Source organism: Eucyclogobius newberryi, unplaced genomic scaffold, assembly GCF_026437365.1.
Source record: "Eucyclogobius newberryi isolate DKJ021-1_F unplaced genomic scaffold, fEucNew1.0.hap1 SCAF_18, whole genome shotgun sequence".
In the NCBI taxonomy this organism is placed as follows: Eukaryota; Metazoa; Chordata; class Actinopteri; order Gobiiformes; family Gobiidae; genus Eucyclogobius; species Eucyclogobius newberryi.
In genome coordinates this window covers 22,448,961-22,475,389 of record NW_027315812.1, presented here as the reverse complement: position 1 = coordinate 22,475,389, position 26,429 = coordinate 22,448,961, and the positions used below count along the sequence as shown (strand labels likewise).

Sequence of the window (26,429 nt, the reverse complement as noted above, 5' to 3'; positions counted from 1 at the left end):
TTTTCCGGCTTTAAGGTCATGTGGACTACAAATTGACGTCATTGCATTTTACAATATACACGTACCCTTGCGTAACGTAAAAATATTCACATAAAATGTATATTATTCTATGTATATAATAACATCCAACATACATAATTTGAATGATGTATGTTCGATTTTGAATAGCTTTTTGTATCTTTCATTCTTGTATTGTATTGTTATAATGTATTTATGTTTTCTTTTGACATTCATTGATGTATTATAAAATGTGTTTCTATTAATACGGTTGTATTATTTATTTTTTTAGCCTTCCAGACAGATTACATTTGTATTTATTTCTTTGTTTATTTTTTTCAAACAGGCATTTCCACAGCTGACTAAAGTATACCGAAGGACCCGCGAAAGGTGTAGAATTCAAAATTCAAAACAAAATATTTTTTTCACCATTCGAGTGTTTACTTTGAGGTGGATGGTAGCGTAAATACTCTTCTGGGTTGCAGGAGCAAAAAGCTGGATATGGAAACGCATGAACCGCGTGAGATCGCGGTGGAGGTCCCGAAGCCGCCCCCGATTGAGGACTTTGTCGTATTGAAACCGATTAGCCGCGGAGCTTTCGGCAAAGTCTACCTTGCACGAAAAAAGTGCAATGCGCGACTGTACGCAATAAAGGTAAGGCAGGCACAGTTGAAATTATCATCACTCCTGTGAGTTAAGACAGAAATATGTGAAAACCGTATTTATTTGTATCATCGCAGGTCATGAGGAAAGCAGACATGGTCGTCAAAAACATGACGGGGCAAATGAAGGCAGAGAGAGACGCCCTGGCTCTCAGCAAAAGCCCTTTTGTGGTCCATTTATTTTATTCCCTCCAGACAGCCTCAAAAATCTATCTGGTAATTGCCCACAGTATGGATGTCAACGTTGAACATGCTAACATACTGGACATAATGTATTACATATTTTATATTTTATTTTAATTTTATTTGTATCTTTATTTATTTTCCCCTTCATTCCTTATTAGGAAATGAGAGGTTTTGTCCATAGGAGTTTTTGTTTATAAGAGTTATTCTATTAAGAGTGTTTTTTAAACTTCCTATAAGTTACCTGTCCTTTTCCTCTGTATCTAACTGCGTTGCAACAATGAAATTTCCCCATGTGTGGACAATAAAGGAATATCTTATCTTATAAACATATGCGATCTGTTTTGTCTAAAAGGTCATGGAATACCTTATTGGAGGAGATGTCAAGTCATTGCTGCATATTTACGGATATTTTGACCAGGACATGTCCGTCAAATACATTTCAGAGGTGGCACTGGCTTTGGACTATCTTCACCGCCATGGAATTATCCATAGGTTTGTCTGTATTACATATTCAATACAATGTGATGCTATGTTACATTTTTGACTTATCTTATAATACATTTTAGAGACCTAAAGCCTGATAATATGCTTATTTCCAACGAGGGACATATAAAATTAACAGACTTTGGCTTGTCCAAAGTCAAGCTCGATAGAGGTAAGTCTCATTCAATGTATAGAATGAATTGACTGCTGTTCATTGTCAACTTGAGTAACCTTAATTCTGTGTCAACTTTTGCCACCAGAGCTTAGCCTTACAGATATTCTTACTACTCCATCACTGGCAAAACCTAATAAAGAATTCTTCCGAACCCCTGGTCAAATTCTATCTTTAATCACCCATCTTGGTTTTGTAAGTAGTTGATTTTAACAATATTTACTCCACTCTATGTTGCCCTTTCACAATTGTGTTTCATGTAAAAAGAATACCCCATCTGGAGAAGGGAAGCGCCACTGCAGCATGTCAGCAATGTCTAGTCCTGCGACCTGTGCCAAAATCAAACAAAGGAATAAATCTCTGGGCTCGCCTATGACTAAAATAACAGATCAGTCATTTTCTCTTTCTGCCCATTCCACGAAAAAAAGTATGTGTGTCCTTTCAACATTTTATTGTCATTTTGTTATCTATATTTTACTCTATTGACTCTTCTACAGTGCATAAAAGTGTGTTTCGCCCACATGGTATCGCTCAGAATCTTACTCCTTCACTGCTTAAGACCAGGAAGAGATTTGAGACGATGAGTGCAGCAAGTACCACCGACACTGAAGGAGAAGTCAGTCCAATGTGGGAGTGTGAGGAGGTCGGTCACTCTAATGGCATACAGTACATATTATATTTACTTAGACCACACTAAACTGGAACAATTAGTGTTTTCTTTCATTCAATTTCCACAGCATTTTCAATTGCAATTTAAAATGTACCAAAATCAAAGAAATTTAAGAGTTAGTCCCAAAATGTATTCTTTTTCTGCATGGAGTTTGCATGTTCTCCCTGCGTTTGTAGATTCCTTCAGGTTTTCATCAAATGCCCTTGATTTTTCTGAAAACCAAGTTTTTTTCTTTGTAATACATACAGGCCGTGGCGCGGTCAAATGGCCCAGCAGTTTCAGGAACCGCGGCACTGCCATATAGCCTCATGGCTAACCTTAACCCTAACCTTAACCCTAAGCTTAACCCTAACCTTAACCCTAACCTTAACCCTAACCTTAACCCTAAGCTTAACCCTAACCTTAACCCTAACCTTAACCCTAACCTTAACCCTAACCTTAACCCTAACCTTAACCCTAACCTTAACCCTAACCTTAACCCTAAGCTTAACCCTAAGCTTAACCCTAACCTTAACCCTAAGCTTAACCCTAAGCTTAACCCTAAGCTTAACCCTAAGCTTAACCCTAAGCTTAACCCTAACCTTAACCCTAACCTTAACCCTAAGCTTAACCCTAACCTTAACCCTAAGCTTAACCCTAAGCTTAACCCTAAGCTTAACCCTAACCTTAACCCTAAGCTTAACCCTAAGCTTAACCCTAAGCTTAACCCTAAGCTTAACCCTAACCTTAACTCTAACCTTAACCCTAACCCTGACCCTGACCTTAACCCGGCGCGGTCAAATAGCGCAGCAGTTTCAGGAGCCGCGGCACTGCCATATAGCCTCATGGCTAAGCTTAACCCTAAGCTTAACCCTAAGCTTAACCCTAAGCTTAACCCTAAGCTTAACCCTAAGCTTAACCCTAAGCTTAACCCTAAGCTTAACCCTAACCTTAACCCTAACCCTGACCCTGACCTTAACCCGGCGCGGTCAAATAGCGCAGCAGTTTCAGGAGCCGCGGCACAAAATAACATGGCAGTTTCGGCCGCGCGCCGCAGCTCTGTAGACACTCCCATACATAAATGTTTAAAGCACATGTTTTGATGAATATACTTTAAAGTCCATATGATACATAGATTACACATTTGGGTAGAGCAACCAGATGTAAACAAAACATCTAAATCCATTTGAATCATACAATAGTTATGATTTGACAAATAATTACACCGGAGAACACTTTTATTTTGTTAACTGACTGATTAAACTATCTTCTTTGGTGTTTGATGGCGGTTGGTATCCATAGTGTCACACCGCTGCCACCCACTGTAGTTGTGATTCTTGGGAGTTACTTCCGTTGTTGTTGTTGTTGTTGTTGCTTTCAATGGCAGCCGTGCATCTACTGGATTGAGATAGATAATTATTTACCACAGGAACTAGCTCACTAAACAACGTCATAATAAGAAAAACATGTTTAAATTGTCCTTTGTGTTCCAGAAAGAGAACATGCACCACAGTGATTTGAAGAGCAAGGTTTCAGAGTCCAAACCACGGCTTGATCAGGACCAAGAGATGAGGTCAAACGCAGACAAGCAGACCACCAGTTCAGCAACAGAGCTCAATTCCTCCATTAATACGTCTTCTAATAAGAGAAGATACTCCCAGTTGGAACGTAGCCCAGACCAGATTGAGATCTACGCTAAGAAGAGCACAGTCAACTACAAAAGGTGCTTTGAGATTCCAGACGAGAATGCCAAGTTTCACACGGGCCTGACGGGAACATTCTCCACCATCAACTTAAGCGACTTCATGGCTTGTTCTGAGAATAGACTTCCCAAACGCTCTAGTCCCATCCCCGTGGCCAAATCTCTGTTTTCTGAACTGGAAGAACCTATTGAAGATGTATTCGAAGAGGGAGCCAAGGACTTGTCTCATTCAAGTTTCACGTCTCCTCTTGGACAAGCTGGAGACGTTTGTAGAAGTTTAAGTTTGGACTCTGACGGTTCTATGCATGAAACGTCACCCGTTATCGACAGCCACGCTGTTTTAAAGACAAGCCACAACTGGACGAACAGAAATTCCAAATCTCCTGATGAGAACAGCAGAAACAAAGAATCGCCGTCGACGAAAACGTCCCGTGATGTTATGAACGAAACGCCAAAATTGGGGCATATGGCGAACCGGGACGGGCAATCTCCATTTTTAAATCGATTTCAAGATGGAGATTCCGGTGTACTGCAGTCTCCTTCATTTCTCAAGCCAAAGAATGCTGTGGTTTTCCGTAGCTACCACAGTTCCATAAATCGGTCCAATGTGTCAGAAGTGTCCAGGTTCAGCTTGGGGTCAGTCGATAGCATGGATGTGACCACGTCGTGTCATTCGTTAAATGCAACACCAATGCAGAAACGAAAGAGATTCAGCAGCTCTCTGTGTCACGTAAGTATCCAATTTCAGCATCAGTCATAACTAAATAATAAAACGTTATGTAATGGGGAAGAAAAAAAGTGAATTCCTTTAAATTGCTAAAAGTTATTTCTATAATAAAGTTATTCCTCTATATTTTTTTTCCAAATTGTTCATCTGTTAACTAAACCAGGTCCAAACCACTGTAAAGCTTATGTCTCTGGCATAATTTGGACTTGGTTCTTTTGGACACAAACAGATGTAACATCAATCAAATCAAGAGTAAAAAAAAAAGTTTCAATCCAATTTCACGTTTCTTCTATTTGGTATTTAATAGGACAGTGTTTTGTTGCAGCAAAAAAGAAAACCCAACCGAGAGTGTTTGGGACGAGCTGGAGAAGGCTGTATGTAGTGGACACTCTCCCATCATCAATACAAGAGCTTTGTTAAAAAATGAATGCAACACTGGGTGGAAATGGATCTTTTAATATTGCAGAAGCTTATTAAAACTATGCCACATCACATGCGTGCTGTAATCAAAGCTAAAGGCAATCCAACAACTTGTTTTGTCTGTGGCCACTTTCTTTTTGCTCAGGCAGTGTAGCTTTATATACAAAATGTGAATTCTAAACCCTTAATCTTTCAGACTCCGCTTACGTCAACGTCCCAGACCCCGTTCAGAACTCCAAAGAGTGTTCGGAGGGGGGCTGCTCCGATCGAAGGGGCTCAGATTTTAGGAACCCCTGACTACCTGGCTCCTGAACTGCTACTGGGTAAACCACACGGTAAGATAGACACTACTACAGACTCCCCTTTATTATATACAAACATGGAGTGTGTTGATTTGGGCGTATATCGACACTAGAACCCACGTGACAGGCTTTCTCTTTAAGTTTCAGGAAGGTCTCCATGTGGTAAGTTAAAAACATGGGTGTGTTTGCAGGCAAGCTTGCATGGCGCCCAAGCAGCTGATTCCTCTTCACTTCCACGTTTCAGTGTCTTGAACTGTTGATTGAACTGTGGATTTGATCAGTGGTAATGGGCTACAGAGTGTGATTGAAGAGGGTGCTAACATTACCCTAACACTTTATTAAGAGCAGGAAGATTTCAATGTTTCTGTTCTTAAGTTCATTTGGGTTACTTATTTTGATGTGAAGTTATCATGCCATGACCTTTTCAAGTGATAATGGGCCCAAGATAATGTAATCTCATAACATGAATAGAATTTTGGAATAGTGAAGGGTTTAATATGCTAGGGCTTGGCTTCGCAGATGGGATTTGTTTTGGGCATTTCCCTTGCTGTCTGTCCAAAAGGCTAATGCGTTTGGGGTGAATGTCTCCAAGTTCCTCTTTATCTTCATAAACATGAATTCTAGTTACTGATTCAGTCAAATTCTCATTACTCACTAATTATGTCCTTTTAAGCTACAATAATGTAATATTTGGTCATAACTAGGGAATTAAAGTCTCCTTTATGAATACAAAACATACAAAAATTTAAAATGTAATATTTATACTCAGGAATATTCTCCTTTCCCATTCTTCTGATAATTTTGTCTTTATTTAACATTGTGGTCTTACATTAGTTCTGATAAACCAGGAAAGGTTACATTTCTATTTGTATCGATACTTGATCAAATGAGTACCTGTTTTCTCTACTAGTTTCAGTATCAATTTGTATCTGATTTTATTTGAATACTTTTGACGAGCCTAAACTGTATATCTTAACATAAATCTGTAATCTCATAATCATGGTTCTAGACCTCCCTCCGTTCCCTCTAACCGGCCCCTGCTTCTGCCACAGCCGAACACGCTGTAGTGCACTCTCTAACCGCAGCGCTTTATATGACGCTCTGCTGTACTCTGCTAACTGTTGTTTCCTCTGCAGACTTCATGGTGGACTGGTGGGCTCTGGGGGTGTGTCTTTTCGAGTTCCTCACAGGTGTGCCCCCCTTCAACGATGAGACCCCTCAGCTCGTCTTCCAGAATATTCTCAACAGAGGTATGTTTGAGGATGAAAGGATTGTTTGAAACTGCAACGAGCACATTACTGAGACTAATGTGTTGTAGATGTTCCCTGGCCGGAGGAGGAGGAGGCGCTGTCTTCCAATGCGAGAAATGCTATTGAAATCTTACTCACCATGGATATGACCAAGAGGGCGGGTCTGAAGGGTGAGAACTTTGTGTCTTTTTGGTTTTCCCCCCAGTTTTTTTTTAATACAACACACACAAAAACAGACGAGAATAGAAACAAGACACAGCAAGGAAACATGTAAACACATTAATAGTCCTAATGATGTAGTCGGGCATACTTGGATTTAAAGTGTGAATCTCAAACTTGAACAATGTATGATATAAGTCTAAGTCTATTTCTTGTTGTTTTGCCACTTTTTGGATTAGTCTTTCTTCTTTCTTTCTTTCGACTTGACCTCAAATAGTCCAAATTTCTGTTAAAATGCTGTGTAAAGTTTAAGAATGAACTAGGGCTTAAACGGTTAGTTGAATAAATAATCACAGCTATTTCAATATTGAAATTAATCATCCACTAATTTTGAATAATTGTTATTTTTCATCAGAATGTCCGCAAATGGTATCGTTTAAGCTTAATCCGGATCAAATTGAGTTAAAATCTTATTTTCCCTGGCCTTCTGCGGTCTGAAAATGAATCTATTCAAAAAAAATCTAGATTGATTAGCAAAGTAATCCAAACTGAAATTGAGTTTGTGTAAGAGAGTTTAATCATTTACCATTAGGAAACCATCGGATATTCCTTTTTTGTCCTTCCAGAACTGAAGACCCACCCTCTGTTCGAGGACATGGACTGGGACAACCTGCAGAATCAGCCCATGCCCTTCATTCCTCAGCCTGAAGACGAGACCGACACCTCCTACTTCGATGCACGGAACAACGCTGAACACATCGCTGTGTCTGGCTTTAGTCTTTAGGGCTATTTTACCTGCTATTAAAGTGTATTTATTTAACCCTTAAATTTATATAATTTCACTATTATTCAATGCTTTATGTTGCACCATATTCACTGACAATAAAACTAAATCTCCCTTCTGTGCTCACGTGTTTCAGGGTAATAAATAGCAGTGTTGCTTCAGCAAATAACAATTCAAAATGACTATTAGCCCTCCAGATATCACCTATAAACAGGAAGCTGAGACCCATGAGTACACCACTGAGACAGGGTGTGCAGTGCTAACAAAATGAATTTAACACTATAATAACATACACAAAATATGTATTATTTTTGAAAGTTTTATTAGAGGTTTGGATTATCACATGCAAACACCACTCTATCCACAGGCAGAGAGGTGAGAAAGCCTTTTCAGTAGAAAGGTAAACTATTCAAACAAAAATGGCTCTTGAAAAGATTAGTGCAGATGCAACCTCTGTAAATAAGATCATTACATTATTAGTACACGAGAATGCAATGAAAATATTGCATTTCATTCATCCAAATAAATTGCACAGCTACAGTGAAGCATACATTAATTATAGAGCTCTGCAAACAATTGGTATCACGGCAGTCACTCATGTTTCCACATTACACTCTTACAGTAATTATCACACATGGTTTATACAACAAAATACCACTATATTTCAAATTAAAAGGTGAACAATGAAACTTGATGTTTGAGGGTCTGCTGCCGGTTAGCCTTGCCTAGAATGTTATTAAAGTGTTAAATGTATCCATCTTTCATTTCATTCCAGCTGCTTTTATTGATATTTTGTTGTTTTATCATTTATTATTTAAAAAAGACTTGGGTGGGTCGTTTCCGTGGAGATTAAAGTGCACGACAGGTTCTCATGTTTTGTTTAGTGAGATAGAACTTGTGGTAAATATTTATCAGTTTTATGAGTCAAGTTGCATTTTGTGAAAAAAAAATAATAATTGTAAAAAGAGTTCTAAAAACAGAAAATATATTTTTTTTCTTTTCGAAAAATCAGGATTATAACTTTAAACCATTTAAAAAGCAGCAGGAACTACTTTACTAACTCTCATAAGAAGATGGTGCTTCAAACGCCTTCTACAGCAGGTGTGTTGAGAAGGCATGTGGAACATCTGAGAAAAACATTAAACTGCACATGACAGGTTCGACTTCACATTTCTCTAAAAGGTGAATTTTTATTTAAGGTGGAGAGGAACGTTTCGGCAAATGCCAAAACGTTAAAAATTTACCTTTCATACATTTCCTACACTACATTTTTAGTAAAGCTGTAAATATCATGTTCACTCGAGTTTTATATAAATGTGAAGTCCAACCTGTCATGTGCACTTTAAAGTTTTATGCTATTTAGTGGAACATTCCAGGCAAAACAACATCTCGTTGGACCCTCAACTAGAAAACTTCCAGTGACTCAAAAGTGAGATTGGGATTCTTCAAATGGCTCACTAGGTCGGACGAGTGATTATTTGGTCCTGCTACACTTTACACCGCATTGCGAAATCATAATGCCACGCGCTTGTACCTTGTGATGTTGTTGAGGCACTCTGGATCAGCCCATCAAAAGAATGAGGAAATATGGTAATGTTCAGGTGACGTCATAGTACATCTCATAAACATCTGCCTTCATAGTAACCCTCCGAAAACACAATAAATATCCAATACGATTTTGAAATTGTTTGAACAGACATGACTCAAAACATTCAGTCGTCTGTTCTACTCTACAGTTATAGATTTAGCAGCATTGCATGGGCGACTAGTGGGAAATATGATCTAAGAAACTGAAACGTATCAAGCGAAACAAAAATGTACGAGGCCATTTCTTGTGCAACGAAGCTGTATAAAATGAACTGGAAAGCTACTGCAGTTATTGACTACTTAACCTTTAACACTGTGATTCAAACAGTGGTGATATCCCTTAAAAAAAAGGTTGTCCTGCTCTTTCTAATCCCCAGAACATGATTCAAATATGTTCCTGGTGCTTTCTCCTTAGTGCAAAAGCGAATCACAGGTCGGGGAGTTTTAACAACCCATCTGGACATTTGGATGAATCGTAAACACGGCAGGTTTCAGTTGATCCTTCTGGAAAAGAGAGAATGGGTATTAGGAATTGAAAAGGATTGATACAGAGTGGATTCCGTAGATTTGCTGTACCTCCTCCTTTTGTGCAAGAAGACACGCAAGAGCCACTGCACTACGAACGGCCAGATCACAGCGAAGGCCAAACTCGTGGGAGAAATGTCAAAAGGCCACCAGGACGGTTTCTAGAAAAAACATTAAGAAAAAAAGTAGAAAATGTATGTAAACTTTCAGATGATTTGACTTTGACTGGATATTTGATGATTTAAGTGAGTTACCCGATTCCTCTTGTTTACTGAGGTTGCGGGCGAATTAGGAGACAAAACCATTGAGCGGCCCTGTTGAAATAAGCATATTTATAATGTGATTTGAATATATATACACACACATTTAAGTAAATCTGATTTCGAATAGTATTTTTTCAACTGAATGGTCAAAAATGCATCCACTTTATTTCTATAGCACATTTTAGAAACAACACGGTTTCCAAAGTGTTGTACGGTGAAATCTGAGTGAATTTTATAAAAAAAATTCTAATTAAAAAGCAGCATAAAAACTGCACTCTGTATACAGGTATTCATGATATGTAACCTCATCAGCAGTAGTTGGATCACTTTTTGTAATATGTTCTTTTCCCCAAAAAAACAGTTGATGGTGATCATGTACATGAAATGGAAAATACAAAAATGTGCACCATTCATTTCTTTGACATAAATGTGATCATGTGACCTCTCATCGAGCTCCTCTATAACAGATGCTCCGAGCTACACTTTGATGAAGGGCGGGGCCTGAAACGTCACTGTGGTAAGAACAGAATCAATATTTCTTTGGAGTTTATCGAGTTGAGCGGATCATCTCCTTTCTTTACCGTGTTTTTGTGATCCTGAACACTCATCTTCCATTGTTCTATTTGTGCTCTATGGACTCTGAATTCAAGGCAGATCCAGAAGAGAAAAGGAAAGCAGGAGCGGAGTGTTCTTTTTATCAAATTGGGCAAATAAACTACACTATGCAACTGTTTGAATAACCGTGAGTGCAGCGCGTTGCTAAGCTGTCTGTGGGGCTGGTAATCTTTTCTTTTTGATTAGCTATAAAAAAAAACAATTAATTTAAAAGAAAACCACGTTGGATACAAAATATATAAATAAAAAAAAAGACCAACTGCCTGCTTGTCAATGACTGATAACTTTAAAAACATCCATTCATCCATTTTCTACCGCTTGTTCCCTTTCGGGGTCGTGGGTGACTGGAGCCTATCCCAGTGACTTCGGGCCTTAGGCGGGGTACAGTGGCCAACTCGTCGCAGGGCCAACACAGAGACATAGACATTACAGACATTACATTCACTCTCACATTCAGTCACTAGGGCCAATTTAGAGTTGCCAATTTTGCCTAACACAAAATATGAAAAGATATTCTGACAAAAATACAGTATAATCATTATACTGTAAATTGATTATTATTTTGTAGAATGTAACGCTTTTAAAGTCTTAAATTTGGCATGAAATGTAATACTTTTGAATGCTTTTAAGACCCCGCAGCGACCCTGATTTGCGTCAGTAAAAACAGTTGAATAAAGCTGCTGTTCATGGATAAAAGTCGTTTTCATAGACCGACCTGGGATGCAGTCAGGGCCTCCAGTGTGTGCAGTCTCCCCAGAACGCTCTGCATGTCCTCCTGTAACCTGGCCAACGCCACCACGATCTGCTCATTCAGATTGAGCCCTGGTGTTGTTGGCCCTCCCCAGTTCCCCCCGTCTCCGTCTCCACCGCCGTGCATCGGTACTACAGCCCCAGAACCGGTTCCATGTGGCAAAGAAGCTAGAAAAAAAACATGTTTCTTTTACTGTAAATATCAAACTGTGGTTAAAATGTCAAAATCGTACCGGGTGGTTGTGTGGGCGTGGAGCTGCCGGACACATCTCCGCCCGTGCCAGGTCTCTGCTTGGCCCCTGCGATCTTCTCATCTTCTCCTGCGCACTGAGCGCCCTGTGCTTCTGCATCGTCCCGCACCGGTCCGGCCGAGTCCTGGAGACCGTGGCTCTCCTCCTCCTCCAGGTCGTCGATGGCGCGGTTGCGCTCAGAGCTCTGACGGTGACGTGCGCATGTTGTAGTCAAAAGGACATGTAATTATGAAGTGTTTGTTTTCCGGGTGTGGCTTACCTCCTCTTGTCCAAACTGGTCGATAGAGTCACAATAGACCTCACTGTCGGAATCGCTGGCCAAATGATTAGGAGCTGCTCCATCTGTTTAAGGATGAAAAATGTAGAACTTTAACCCGTTGTGAAGTCTCTCTTGGATCAAATAATTAACCACACAATTAACTATATTTAATTTCCAAGATGAACTCAATAATTCCCAAAGCCCAAATACTGAATAACAATAGCAGACTGTCCTCGTGTAACCTAGAAACCGCATGGGCCGCAGTGTGACGTGGGTGAAGTATGAAGACAGCTCTATCATTCCATCTATAAAAGATCACTATGGAGACATGTCAGACCTGCACGGTGTCCGTTCAGCACAGGCTCTAACGCTTCCTCGGGGTCGTCGCTGTTCAGAACAGCTTTTGAATGGTTCCCGTTGGTGAGGTGCGTTCCACCATTGGACATTTTACCATTCGCCAAATGTCTTCGAGCCGAGCCTTTCTTCCTTGGCGATCTCCTCTCTGTAAAATACATGAAAACGAGAAAGACAGTTATTTTATTGATTATCATTTATAAGTAGCTTTCATTTATGTAGCAACTTTCACAGAGATCAAAGAGATAAAAAATGATACGTGTTTCACTGTTGTGTTGCACGTTTTCACGCCCCCAGTGTCCCAGCTCTGACGTACCTTTCTTGTGCTCTTGTAAGACTTCTTCATCCTCTTCCTCGGCCTCCTCCTGCAGCTCCTCGTCCGACACCTCTCTCGTACTAGACGTGAGCCGGGGTTTGGTCGCCAGCGTGCCGTTCAGTTCCATATTCTTCACAATGTCCTTTGCCACACTCTTGGTCTGTATTGAATTCATCATTGTCCCGAAGCCTGCACAACAAAGGGGCCATTGTAGGCACTTTATACAAGGCAAAGATTCAGTGCTTTGGGGAAAACTTGTATAGATTGGAAGATTAAGAAGTTACATTTCAGTGAATAGTAAGTAAAGTAGGACTGGGCCAAAGTATTTCCTCACACAGAACAAACTTGTCAATATAAATTCATTGCACAGCCTCAATAGAAAGGTCTTCATAATTCAATACTATATTCTACATTTATTCAACAACTAAAGCTTTTTAAGTAAAAAGGGGAAGGGATCGGGATAGATGTGGGAGTGGATGCTAAAGAGCTACTGCACTGAACTATGGACTATCTATCTGAGCAGTTTTAGTACTAGAACACCAAACAAAGAATTGGATATTACACATGTTTACTTGCCTTCCAGTTGCCTAGCAAACATTGTCAAACGGGCTGAGCATGTCAAAAGCAGATTTCAAAAGAAAGTTACAGGCCACAGGGAGGCTGAGCGGCAGAGTGCGGCGCGGGACAGACAATCACCTGAACTTAAGTCTGAGATCTGCGTGATCTTCTTCCTCTCCTCCACCAGCTCGTAGAAGGGCCCCAGCACGCGCAGCAGCTCCTCCACCTCTGGGGTCATGGGCATGCCCTCCAGGATCTGCAACCGCCGCGGCAAACAACAAGGGATTACCAAATCATAATGGCGCTTGTTATCAATGCTAGTGTTTGAAGTGTCCCTTGCAAATCCATTAATCAAACACAGAAGTAAACATCATAAATCCATCCTGTTTCCTTAGGGTAAAGAAGATAAGATTTTCAAAATAAACTGGAGATTTTAAACATTCTTGTACTGCTGTTTAGTCAATTAAATGGTCACTAGAAGCTTGTTTTGGTCAATTAAGTTATTTTATGTACAGATTTCTATGGGAAAACAGAAAAATAAAATTGATAGCTGAAGATTTGAGAGTTTAATCAGCCCTTTTACCGATAAATACATAGTGTGCAGTTTGCCACATTCTATTCTCAGTCGACTCATGAATGGATCGGCAGGGACTTGGTATTTCTTAAGTCTACAGCCCTACATTCTAGTGAAATACAGCAAAAGAACATACCAGCTTCATTTCATCCACATATGCAGCCATGGCTTCCTCTCTGGACATATCGCCAAGAGAGTTCCATGCATCCCTGCGAAGAAACACCATTTAGAACACACATTTGCAATGTTTTGGGTCATTTTAAGGTAACTTTATGTTATGTTCACTCCCAGTTTATTTAGGTCACTGTGAGCTAGTTATCTCAATGGTACCAAGGGTCAGAACTACCACAGTTCACACCAGCAAAAGAGAATATTTAACTGGGGCTTGTTGGCAATTTGGTGACTCTGTAATGAGTATTTTTTTCACCTCACACAACCTGACACTGGAGAAACACAAGGAAGAGGAAACAACTGCGCAATGTCCACAGGTCACACATATTGTTAGATCTGGGGCCATGTTTGGTTGTTATTCGGCAATAAAGACGTGTATGTATTTGTTATTACCATTTAGCTTTGCCAACTGCGTCCCAAAACCCAGGCCGTGGTACGTTACATGGTCCCACCGTGGCTTGTTTGTAAAACTTATAGAATTTCAGCATCATGTCATTGGACGGCTGAAATGGGCCTGCAACAAAAGAGAACAAGTTGATCATTAGCATACGGCTGGAAATAATGTTTATTACATGGTTTGAAAATGGTTAAAAACATGGAATTGATCGAACAGTTAATTTTTATAGTACGGTAGGATTTTAATTGTAGAGGGTTGAATAAGTGACTAAGTAAAAATAAGACTTATTATAGATACCAATAAATATACTTCACCGTTTCATTCGGCTATTTATTTGTTTTCAGATCATGTTAACAATATTCTACATTTAGAAAAGGGTTTACTGTGATTATCCTACTTTAAGGTTATTGTGTTAGAGGCACAAAGTCACTTCAATCATCATCATAATTTATCAGGAACTTCTCGCACTTCAAAATATGTTATTGTGACGGGCCTAGACGTGAGCGATATCGATGAAAGTTTAACTTTTTATATTTTTTTGATTGTCCGCTGACAATATTATGGTAGTCCATCAGAAATGTGCTAAACCAGACACACAAAAAAGTGCAGAAGTGTCTGTTCTTTTTACGTTATACATACAAAGCTTTTGCAGCCTTTTATCGGTAGCTTTTATTCAGTGACTGTGTAATGCATTACGTAGGCCATATCCTGAACAGTACTATTAGTACTATGTTGTAGGTTGTAGTACTACATGCAATATTAATTTTGGTGTTTACAAAGAGGCTTACAGTGTGTTTTCAGGTTTGTAGTGTTATAGATATTTAGGTAGGTCCAGGTAGGTAGTACTACTACTACCACCACCTTGTAGTAATAGTACTACGTTGTAGAACATTATTGTATTTTTAAAATTCTAGTAATCCTTGTACTTGTAGTGTGTTTCAGTCTTATGTAGCGTATTATAATTATATTCAAACATATTCAATAAATAAAACAAAATAAAATAAATAAAAAATAAAGGTTTCATCTGCGCCTCAGCCTGGACTGTAAAGGTGAGCAGTGATGTACTCACGTTACTTCTCGTCACTGTGGATCACTTTTACCACAGCAGGTTCATACAGACTACTTTCTTCTTCTTCTTTAGTGTTTTATGGCGGTTGATATCCAAGTGTTCCATAACCGCTACCTACTGTAGTTTCTGTGTCCATGTTTCATTGTCTTTAAAGCCCATGAGATCAAAGTGGAAAGGAATTGAATCCATGTGACGATATAAAGCATATATATCGAAGAAGAAGAAGAAGAACTCGTGGGCTTTGAAGTCCTGTGCTTCTGAAGAATGAAGTCTAAAAATAATAAAGTCTAAAGTCTGAGACGCGCAAGGAATAAAGTCTGGCGGTAATGCAACACTTGGATGCCAACCGCCATAAAACAACAACAACAACAACAACTACAGTGGGTGGCGGTAATGTAACACTTGGATACCAACCGCCATAAAACACAACAGAAGAAGAATGCTCATACTTTAAAGACGTACAACTACAGCAACTACTACAGTAGGTAAATGCACCTTTTCAGTTGGCTGCCAACCGCCATTAAAAGTAACTAAACGACATTCATCCAATCATTGTCTGTGGTGATTTCAATGAGAATCTGGTGGAATTTCAGTTACACTTCCAGAGTTTGAAGTCCTACTTTGTAGTTCTAGTAATTGTAGTTCCAGTACTTGTAGTTCCAGTACTTGTAGTTCCAGTACTTGTAGTTCCAGTACTTGTAGCATATTAACGTCGTGATTCAATGATTATGGCAACTATGGCCATGCATTACGCACTTGCAATGACTTCTTGCCATTGCACGACTTCTAGTTAGATCATGTTCTTGATATTCAAGTTTTGTGTTAATTAATATGAATCATTATTATTGTTGTTGTTAATTTGTAACCTGCACCTACAAATCTGTCTTTTTAAAATACTGTACATTTTATCCCTTGACATGGTCTATATCTGTTTTTACATTATTTCAGAAAAGATATGAACTCTAAATGAGTTTCTACACACTCGCCTTGCACCTCGTACACTTGTTTTAGGAAAGAGTGTTGTAAACTGAATGGGAAAGTCTAGGCTGCTCACTTTGTTAATCAGATTACTGTTTGTAAGTCGCATAAGATCCAGGCAGAACAAACGAGCTGATTCAAAGGCCTCCCTCTTCCAAACCTGGCCCAGTTTGTGTTTGTAAGTGGGAGACAACACAACACTGTTCGGTCACTTACCGTCCGGGGGTAAGCTCTTGATGACTTTGACAGCGGCCTCAAACCTCAGCTGGGTCAAAGGCAGACTGCCCTCCTCTAGGGTCTGGACACTCTCCACCTCCATGGTCAAGCGGGACTAAAGAGATCCACTGAGACAAATGAGAACATAAACGCATCAGCTAATTATGCTCGTCAAACATCAGCCATAAAGCCAACTAAAGCGGCTAAGAAACGGGGCTAAAGTGCATCATAACAACAGCGTTATCACTGCTGTGTAACCTGTGGACCACAAGAGGCTGTGTGACCGGGGCTTTAGCCGCGTCCACACTAGCGCACATTCGACAATACGCGCAGTTTAGTAGCGCAAAGTGCGCAGGTGGTTTAAAACGGCATGTCACTTACCGTGATTTGACTGCTCTAACTGTTTGTCAGAAGGCGACCTGTCTCGAGCTTAAGAAGAGACGCCATGAACAGAGTAATGAAGCAAAACGCAAAGCATTCTGGGAGATGGAGTGCCTAACGAAGCGCATACAAGCTAAGAAGCAAAGCAGTTCTTATTTTTGTTATTTTTATTGTAATTTGGCGCAGTTTTATGTCAGTCGATTTTACTTGAAAGTGAAATGCTGACACAAAATGCACGTTTTAATTGAATATATGAAACTACTATAATTTGTGTCAAATCTTCCATTAAACTACAAGTCCCATCAGCCTCTGCGCTGACATTACACGCTCCTCCCTCTGCCCCCTCCCCTCGATTGAAAGGATATGATCATAGAAAGAAAAGAAGCGACATCTCACTTTGATATTTATCGAACTGCGGGTTAAAGTTCATGGATCTATGGTCAAGTTTTAGTTAAAAAAAATAAGTATTTTTTGATAAGCATACTATCAATGTGTTTATTTATACATTAGAATAAATGTGTTTACTAGACAGAAAATATGGTGTCAACGCGTTATAAATAAATCCTATCAAAATACAGACAATTGCTTCCAATAGTTCAAAATTGAGCTGGAGAACAGCTTATGTTATGCAAATAAAGATTCTAGCACATGATTATGCAGCCTATAGAAATAGACTTGCACTATGCGTGCTCTATGTAACTTTTCTGGTTGAGGGTCCACTATAGAGATGCTATTATATGACATCAAACTTATTTATCTCACTTATTTCATAGCAAGTGTTTTATTGCACCAAAACTGCCAAAAACATTCTTTCTGAGAGTGAGGTCTCCTGTTCACAGATCTGACAATAACATAGTCGAACAGGTGACGGACCCACCATTGGAAAAGCAACATAGTGCACCTGTAATTGAATCTCACAACATAGATTTAATGGGAAGCTGACACATAATTGGGTAAATGCGTCTGCACAAACAAAACATAACTTATGACTTATCCATGCAAGAAACTGGAAACAACGTTTAATAAAGAAAATAATCACGGGGACGTCTAACTTCTATAACGTGGAAAAGGGGGTTTACACTCCTCTCCAGCACAGACGATCTTCGGGCCGGGCGCGCGCCACCTCCTGGACATCAATCCCACAATAGCGAGCGAAAGAGTTGTGTTTTTTTTTTTTTCCGCAGGCGGAGCGGGGAGCTCGCTGGGCTGGTGGCTGCTGGCTGCTTCAATCACAGAGAAGGCTGAGGGAAGAAGGGAGGCTCTGCGGGGAGATGTAAGATGGCAGAGCTACAAATGTTGTTAGAGGAAGAGATTCCGGCCGGGAAAAGAGCGCTTGTGGAGAGTTACCAGAACCTGACCAGAGTCGCGGACTACTGCGAGAACAATTATGTCCAGGTAAGTGAGTGTCCGCCACGCTTTTTCCTGTGACCCGCTGTCGCCTTTTGTCGCCCGTGGACTGATTGCTCGGGACAGGAAATGTGTGGATAAAGAAACTGGAGTCCGCCCAAATCCCAGGCGTTTTAGATGAAGCGGCTTTTTCCCCAACCCTCGGATCTCTTCATCAGACGAGTCACTGATCGCGTTTATTTCGTTTACACTGAGGGTGTGTCTACTTTTTTTTTTATTAGTGTCTCGTTTTGGTTCAAACTGCTGCCACTCTCACTGCTGATAATAGAGAGGCCTGTGTGTTTTGGCCCGAAGCTTTCTTTCTTTCTTTTTATTTTGCTCATTATCGTGATAAAAGTTGTTGTTGTTCGTGCCTCCGCCGCATTTTACGCAGAGAGAAATATGTAGTAAAATCGAACATCAGCTTTAATGTTTTTAAAGTGTTCATATAAAACAGTCGATTATGTCCACATACGGTTTAAAAGTCCCTCTTTAGCCATAACTGCAACATTACAGTGTGGCTGGCCAGTTGTAAGCCACATTCAATTACGTTACGAGTCCCATTTAAGTGTGTTGGCACGTTTCACACGTCATTGTCACCGGTGTCCCGTCACTTTAAAGTGCATATGACGGGTTCGGTGTCTTTTCTTTAAGCTATAACGTTGTTTGGTGGGATGGTCCCCGAGGTAAATGTTTAGCATAGTTTTACTTCACTCAGGTGTCGGTTTGTCAAGACAAACTGGTAAGGAAAAGCTGAAAATGACCGGAAGTAGTGCTGAGTTCCCAAAGGGAATCACTCTACCTACGTCATCAATAAGCGACATTCCATAAAATAACTGACACATTTCATTGATAGTTTAAACAATAAATGATTAAAATAAAGTTATTTTTAGACATTTTAAATGACTAAATGTGGAAATTAAATTATTTTTGCCAATCAGAAAGTCAAATTAAATACTGGGGACAAATGGGCAACATTTTTAGTAAAATCTTAAACATAATCAATGACTCAATCATTTTTACTGAAACGTATGGTCTATCCTGTCATATGCACTTTCCTTTCCTGTGAATAAGGTAGTCTTTATGTTATTTTAGGGATTGAAACTTGCATTTTATGGCCTGACTACCTGATTATTGTTTACCTATCTCATGTACGATAGAGACCTGTTCTATCTTGGGCTCCAGTTGTCAGTATGCAGGTAGGGAGATTTGGGAGTAGTATTACGTCACAATAACACGTTTTGAAGTGCGACATATTGCTACTGAAATTATTATGATAAACGATACTATTGACACCACTGGCACAATAACCCTAAAGCAGGTAAATCCCTGTAAACTCTTTTTAAAATGTAAAATATTGATACAAAACACAAGCTGTATTAAATAGATAAATTGCAGAATGAAACACATAAGTTGTCATAGAATTTACATATTTGACACTATAGCGCAAAACATACTACAATAAAATAACAAAAAACTTAGATATGATGTTGCTCTATGGTTGGAGCTTCTTATGATACAGGCTCATAGTTATTCTTCACTTGTTTTATCAGTTTAAGGGCCGTCTTTGCCGTAGAATAGTACCAAAATTGTACTAGGTAGAGTTATCAACCAGACATTAATAGTTCTTCATTATGTGTTTCCAATGTTAGATTTGGATTTGTAAGTTTCATGATTTATTCCTTCCCCTTAAAGTTGCTTGTGGGAACAGAATAAATTCCCATGACATAGTTATCTCACTCTGTCTGTTTGGAACTGGTTTTATCAAAAACTGAAAAAACAAAAAATAACAGAGAGGGAGAAAAAAGAGCAAACATAAATACGGCTGCCCTGATGCAAGCGTTGCTCATATTAAAGTCATCCCTGCACAGAATGACCACTGATGATGCAGTGTAGAAGTTAATTCTATTGGTGAGAATGAGCTCCCCAGGCCAGCGCAGGAACACAACCCTCCACCATCGCCAGAGCCGCGGGTGTGTCCATTCCAGCTGTACTCCCCCAGGACTCCCTATAATTTAGTTTTCCTCCTCCTTGTCCTCAGATGATATTTAAATGCGAGGCAGACTGCTTACTCCTGCTCCATTTCTATCCATCGAATAAATCTCAACAATTCCAGCTACATTTTAATGACAGTTTATTCATTCAATGGTGGAAACTGCTTTGGGATTTAAATAACTAATTTGTTTTTTAGCATAAAAGCACTTTATATTCAAAACATGTATATAAAAAAAACTCCATATCCAAAGCTTATCTAGCATGTTTTTTGGACAGTGTAAAGAGTGTCCATTGTGAAGACTGTCAGTGAAATGAATGACAGAAACAATGTGAACAATGTGAAGTCTGAAATGACTATTTTGGAATACATTTTTGTATTTATTAAAGATCACATCCTTCAACTTCATGTCACAAAAGTTGTTAGTTTTCTGAAGTCAATCAACGTACTATTTAAACTTGTAAAAACCAAACAAATGTGATCTCAGTGTTCAATAGGCAAGTAGTGACGGGCGATACCAGTGATCTGATCTGATGCCAATGACTAATACTATGGCAAGTATCGCAATATCAATCTGTTCCTGATCCTGAGTTTTGCATAAAAATGTATTGAAACTTCTCTTGATTTTACCTTGGCGTAATTATTTTCACTCCACCCTAGCTCTAACCCATCAAAAATGAATAAATATACCTGCAGATATACTAAAATATATGTTGAATTTTAAAAATCAATAGAAAATTAAGTCAAATCTATTTGTATTTGGTATTGATCCGTCTAATTCCGCACATCTCTAAAGGCTAGTATCATAAATGTATTAAAAAAATGTTGTATTCCCATATTTAAATTAATGGACTTATGTTATGTTACTATATTATGTGTAGTTTTCATGTATAATCCTTATTTTGGTACCATAGTGTTGAACCCGTTTGACATAGTGTCATGTAAGAACAGCTTATTTAGGAGTGTTTTTAAATCTTCCCACTCCATCCAACTAACTTACTTTACTTTGACTGTATTTCTTGTATGAGGCTCTGTATTAGAATGTGTCAGGGTAACTGCACATTTTCATAAGCCTGCTCTCCCCGTCTACTTCAGATTGGTCTCACATTCACAAACAGACTCTCCCAGCTGAACCCAATATCAACGTGCCCCGGCTTGAGCTGACATGCCTTTACAACCAGCCCTGTTCCTCCTGTCAAACCCCACTGCTGCTGCCAATGTTTAGCTAAGGAGGCCTCCTCTTCTGCTTTCTTCATATCGTCCCAGCGAGTGCATTATCTGACACAGACGGAGCTCAAGTTATGTTTCCTGTTTAAAGCGCTAAGTTTAAAATCAGCTGTCGGTCAGGAAATGGCTCTACACTGGAGCCCGCATGAGTAGAAGAAATAACCCTTGACACACTTTTGCATTTATGAATTCACTTTTTATACTGTGCAAGTCAAGAAGGGTTTGACCTGCAGTGACAAGGACGGGCAATATGCAAAGTAGGCCACCTGGCTTTTCGAAGTCTGAGGGAAGGTGAATGAAGCAAGTACTTTAGTTGCACATGCTGCGTTTGTCAAACTGGTATTTGTCTTTTCTCAAGAGTGTGTCAGGAGTTTATCGTGGACCAGGTTTAGGCTTATTATTTGGCTTGATCAGGATCATTCTGTTTTTTGGTGGTGGTGTGGTTTAAAGGTGCACTATGTAACCTTTCTAGTGGACTGTCTGCCACCTGCTTGTCTCCATGGAGATGCTATTGCGTTGCCTGGAGTGTTTCACAGTTTGGTATTTAACTCTTCTTTCTCGATGAAGATGAGCAGATCTATTTTTATTTAACAATGCTTTAAAAATATAGAAATGTAATGTCAGACAGTGTAGCATTCCAGGCAAAGCCATAACATCCCTATGGAAACCAGCAGGCGCAGGCCCTGTACCAGAAAACTTGCATAGTGCACCTTTCAATGAAAATTATTTCTCTGGGTACGAGTTTTCTATAGGGCGATGACAAAACCGAGTGCGCCCCCTCCCGAGTGCGCCCCCTCCCGAGTGCGCCCCCTCCCGAGTGCGCCCCCTCCCGAGTGCGCCCCCTCCCGAGTGCGCCCCCTCCCGAGTGCGCCCCCTCCCGAGTGCGCCCCCTCCCGAGTGTTAAGGTTCTTACGATTCAGGAACATGAGAATCAGCCCAAACTGTATGTTGTTCTCCATGTGGTCTAATGTTTGTTCTGATTAAGAAATAAGATCAGAAGGAAAGTCTACCTTTGTCCTACTTGCTGGTTTGGATATACTATCAATACCTGTTCAAATAATCTAGTTGTGATTCTAGATTTAGTAGAGATTATCTGGGTATCTTATGAATAATGCTCACATTGTCACTGAAAACAAAATGTCAATAAATGATGTTTGCTACAATGATTGGGATGTTACAGAAGGTTTACAGGAAGAACAAAGATAGGATTCTGTGTCCATTGTTGTATAAAAAGTATACAAGTTCTAATACCATCTAAAGAATTGATTATTATTATTGCTGTGTATATCCTTGCATTTACATATTTTGTTAGAGCACCCTTGGCCCCTGTCACTGTATCGGCTTCTCCCCTCCTTCCCTCTGCAAGGAACGGCATTCACTCTAATTGCTCTTTCCTGTCTGATCAACAATACAAGGAAAAAAGAAAAAATGGAGGCGAACGCAGCCAAAAGGTCAGAACCAGCGCCCCTGACTCGACCTGCTGAGCTAGCAACGTGGATACTTTTTAATTAGCCCCCTGCACACATCCACAGAGCACCATAAGGTTACATATATGTGAAGACGAGTAGTAATAATGTAGGTATCCTTTGTCATAATGTTCTTTTACCTTCAGTATGCGATTTCCCTGGAGACAGGAATTATTGGAGGGGAAACGGTCTTTCTGGATTTGTCTTTTCATTTCCTGTCTCAGCAGAGTGTCCTATTCTTCCCCAAAACTGAGCAGTCTCTCTGGATATTGTCAGAAACTCCAGCCAGCTCATTCATCCTTAAGACCACCTGTCACTCTCGCCTCTCCAAACCACGTCGCCTCCTCTAGTGTGGAGAGACTATCATTGCGTTTATACAGTCGGTTTGAACTGTCATCATCAAATAAAATGTATTTGCGTAAACATCAAACTATTCTATCCTTTAGTTGGATGTGAAACCATGCCATTTAGACCTCTATGAACATGTTCTGAAATGTATGAGAATCCTGTATTAATCAGCAGTTAATATTTCATTAAGTTAAATCAACTTGTCACAACAGTGTTTCCTCATCATTAGTTTAGTTGTACTTAGATTCTTGAATGTTTGAGTAATCCTATATTGTCTTGCAACTGAGGCTTGAGTGCCCACATCCGTGTACTTGGTTGTGATTTCTATATAAAAAAAGAAAGAAACTGTGACACATGTTTGGTTTTAAAATGCCACATAGCCACTTTTCAAAAATAAAACCTGTAAATGACAGCTGCTTGTTACAGAGAAAGAGGAGGCGGCGCTATCAGTTCTGCAATTTTGAACAGGAAGTCAAAGGATCTGTTTCAATCATTAAGCCGTTTTATACCAATATTGCAGTTTACTATGAACAAAGTGTAAAATCATGATCTGCTTATGTTATAGATACAAAGTACCTGGAAATAAAAGTATATTATCTCTACGTCAGATCTAATCAGAGTTATACTTCTCAGAGGAATTCACAATGACTTATTTATTTTGTGCAACCTCTTTGTCGTCGTAATGGAGAAAGTGATGCCGGTTTGGCTTTACCTGAAATGGAAGCTAACGTGCTGCTTTGGTCCTAGAGTATATTCTGCTCAGCCCACCTGCAGTCCTCCTGTGTCAGTGTGACCCAGTAAAACAAATGGCAGCCGATACACACAAGAATTCCATCTGTTTCAGCCTGGAGGAGTTCATTCTAAACCTGTGTAGAAAGCTCTTTGTGTACTTATTGAACATACACTGGAAGAACCTGCGAAAGTCAGAAAAATATGTGTTTATCACTGTGAATATTTGCCTGGTCTGAAAACGTCAAATAACTAGAATATTTAGATAACCCAATAATTTGATCAGTGTTTACGTGCACTGTAGAAAGCTGAGCATCAAAAACTCTTGGCGGCATGTGATATATTTTTTACAGTAAGTGTTGTATTTGGAAGACAAAGTACAATGCATTTTAAAATAACCCTTTCTGTCTTAAACGGTTTCGCTTTAGTCACATTAATTTCTACTTTTTTTGTATAATTTTTCTTACACAGGTGTGAACAACCAGAAAGAAATCCGATTACTTACTCCAGAAATTAGATAATGATCAGATTTTTGGTGAGCGTGTAATATAGCACTGTATCACTGTAATGAGTATCAAGTCTTCGCCCTTTACCCTGTTGCAATAAATCTACAAGAATGACCATTTCCAAAAGGTACATATTTGGCAATACGTTTCCATCAGAACTTCCTGAAAATGAAATGTGCATAGTATTTGCCAACACTTGGAACAGATCTCGCAACAGCCCTTATTATAGCCATCTGTAAAAATAGTCTCTTCATCTTTTGTAAGCTTCGACCTTTCTCCTAGTGAACGCCTCATCGATACGTCCCCCCAGCCACGGCCCGCTTGTCTTAGCAATGTGTGAAGTATTGACTGCTAAGCCCTTTTGAGCTCTACCAGCCTCATCCAAGCATTTGCACTCTGTAGAATCATAGCTTACATTCTCGCGGTCGGCGAGACAAAAATATACGTCAAATGTTACGCTTTTTTGGCCACTCCCGACTTGCCAAACTGTTTATCTTCCTACCGCTCATCCTTGGATTCTGTGGTCCCCAGCAACACTTGTAACTTTAGTTTTCCGTACATGACATGTTGAAGGAATTCCTAAGATTCCAGAGTGCTTTACCCCCACCCCCCCCGAACGCATTTCCCCTCTAGACTAACGGGATAGTGTAAACATATGTGCTCGTCAGATGTGTAAGGCTAGGGTAAGTAGCGTTGTGAAATTGTCAAGAGGGTGATTCTAGTGGGACACATGTAGGCTGTTATACCCCAGGCTTTGGGATAATCCTTGTTAAAAGAAACCACATTTTTGTCCCGTTACTGTAGCTGTGGATTGATTCCAAAGAAGATGAGTCATTGGAAATCGGTCAGCTTCTGAGTCTTGTTCACACAGAGAGGGAGAAAAAAAACCGAGCCGGATCATATTTAGAGAGATAGCACATGTCATTCTGCCAGAAGAAACGGGCACGCCACGATTGGGTTGTTTGTGTTGCAGTAGCGAAATAAAGCAAAATTTGGCATCACGATTTCTGGTTATTTGTGTGTCAAAAGTAAAAAACAAAAGCGATTGTGAATGTAAAGATTAACGCAAATTATATGTAGATTTTAAGATAGGGATGCACCGATACCACCAGTATCTATATCGGGCCGATACTAGAAAACTGGATCAATCGTCATTGATTCTCCATCTTCCGATACTGATCTGATACTCCAATTAGCCATTTTGAGAACACTGACATATTTTTTACCAACTTCAACCCAGGAAATTATTGTCGTAAAGTTACTGTAATAGTAGGTGTTAATATATTATATCAATAGCATATTAACAACTTTTAATCTTTTCAGGACGTTTTGATTACATGTTGTTTTAAAGAAAGTAATCTGGTATCGGTTGATATTGGATTTCAGCAAAAACTCAAAACCCAAGTATCGATATCGGTATCAGAACTGGAAAAGCAGGATCGGAGTTTTCTGTCTTTAAGGACCAGTCCAATTGAATAATAAATACATTAAATCTTATAATTGCGGAAGTATTATTTAAAAGTGTTCAAATACAATAAACGGGTATGGAAATGTATGATTTTAGTAATTCTGTACTTTCTGTCTTTCTCTGTGCTCTAAATTTGGATGTTGCCCAACATTTTCTGCAGTGCAAAAAGTGACTCTTTATAGTTTCGTTGTTGCTCAACTCCTCCTTCTGCCTTCCAGTCTCCCGGTAACCAGCCGGAGCACAAAGGCTAGGACACAGTAGCTCTTTGGCAATTGCAGACTGTTATCTCGCTGGACTGGATGTGCGAAGTTTAGGATGTATTTTCCAACTTCCGTGATTTAAAACCTTCCCTCAAAACCAGCCTTATCATGCGACAGCCACTCCCTGCCCAACTTTAGAGCTCTGACTGACAAACCGTTTGTGGTGAAGCAGTTTGGCCGGCAGATGATTTGATTACATGAAGTTATTTATTGCATACTCATTATTGTGTCCCTGGTGGTTGTTTGCCACCAGTTGGTCTCTATGGAGATGTTAGTTCTTGCCTGGAGT

The 26,429-nt window shown here is 39.6% G+C and overlaps 3 protein-coding genes across 16 annotated transcripts in view; 2 read left to right on the top strand and 1 right to left on the bottom strand.

Annotated features, from left to right (window-relative positions):
- The first annotated feature begins 464 nt into the window (after nt 1–464).
- On the top strand, nt 465–7,524 carry mastl (microtubule associated serine/threonine kinase-like). 2 transcript variants are annotated; one of them, XM_072451097.1, is made up of 13 exons: nt 465–651; nt 738–875; nt 1,198–1,337; nt 1,412–1,500; nt 1,589–1,695; nt 1,768–1,927; nt 1,998–2,143; nt 3,643–4,581; nt 5,195–5,333; nt 5,442–5,462; nt 6,437–6,550; nt 6,619–6,720; nt 7,336–7,524. In XM_072451097.1, the coding sequence occupies exons 1-13, from the start codon at nt 499–501 to the stop codon at nt 7,491–7,493; spliced, it is 2,406 nt and encodes an 801-aa protein (XP_072307198.1). In that variant the 5' UTR covers nt 465–498; the 3' UTR covers nt 7,494–7,524. The 2 variants fall into 2 exon arrangements, with proteins under 2 accessions (XP_072307198.1, XP_072307199.1); XM_072451098.1 differs by lacking the exon at nt 5,442–5,462 and having other exon boundaries at nt 7,336–7,523.
- A 274-nt stretch (nt 7,525–7,798) lies between these two features.
- acbd5a (acyl-CoA binding domain containing 5a) lies at nt 7,799–16,900 on the bottom strand. 2 transcript variants are annotated; one of them, XM_072451095.1, is made up of 14 exons: nt 16,758–16,900; nt 16,377–16,504; nt 14,110–14,230; nt 13,682–13,754; nt 13,110–13,227; nt 12,990–13,022; nt 12,414–12,602; nt 12,081–12,245; nt 11,744–11,826; nt 11,467–11,668; nt 11,199–11,401; nt 9,860–9,919; nt 9,657–9,766; nt 7,799–9,584 (listed from the first exon to the last, which is right to left on the bottom strand). In XM_072451095.1, the coding sequence occupies exons 2-14, from the start codon at nt 16,477–16,479 to the stop codon at nt 9,572–9,574; spliced, it is 1,473 nt and encodes a 490-aa protein (XP_072307196.1). In that variant the 5' UTR covers nt 16,480–16,504; nt 16,758–16,900; the 3' UTR covers nt 7,799–9,571. The 2 variants fall into 2 exon arrangements, with proteins under 2 accessions (XP_072307196.1, XP_072307197.1); XM_072451096.1 differs by lacking the exon at nt 12,990–13,022 and having other exon boundaries at nt 16,758–16,898.
- Nucleotides 16,901–17,910: 1,010 nt separating this feature from the next.
- abi1a (abl-interactor 1a) overlaps nt 17,911–26,429 on the top strand; it is a 47,926-nt gene continuing 39,407 nt past the window's right edge. For 4 of the 12 annotated variants that reach the window (XM_072451105.1, XM_072451109.1, XM_072451107.1 and 1 more), the window contains exon 1: nt 17,912–18,152. In XM_072451105.1, coding sequence (XP_072307206.1) covers nt 18,036–18,152 — 117 coding nt within the window. In that variant the 5' untranslated portion in view covers nt 17,912–18,035. Of the gene's footprint in view, nt 18,153–26,429 lie in introns of all 12 variants that reach the window. The other 8 variants (XM_072451108.1, XM_072451114.1, XM_072451112.1 and 5 more) reach the window with 4 other exon arrangements.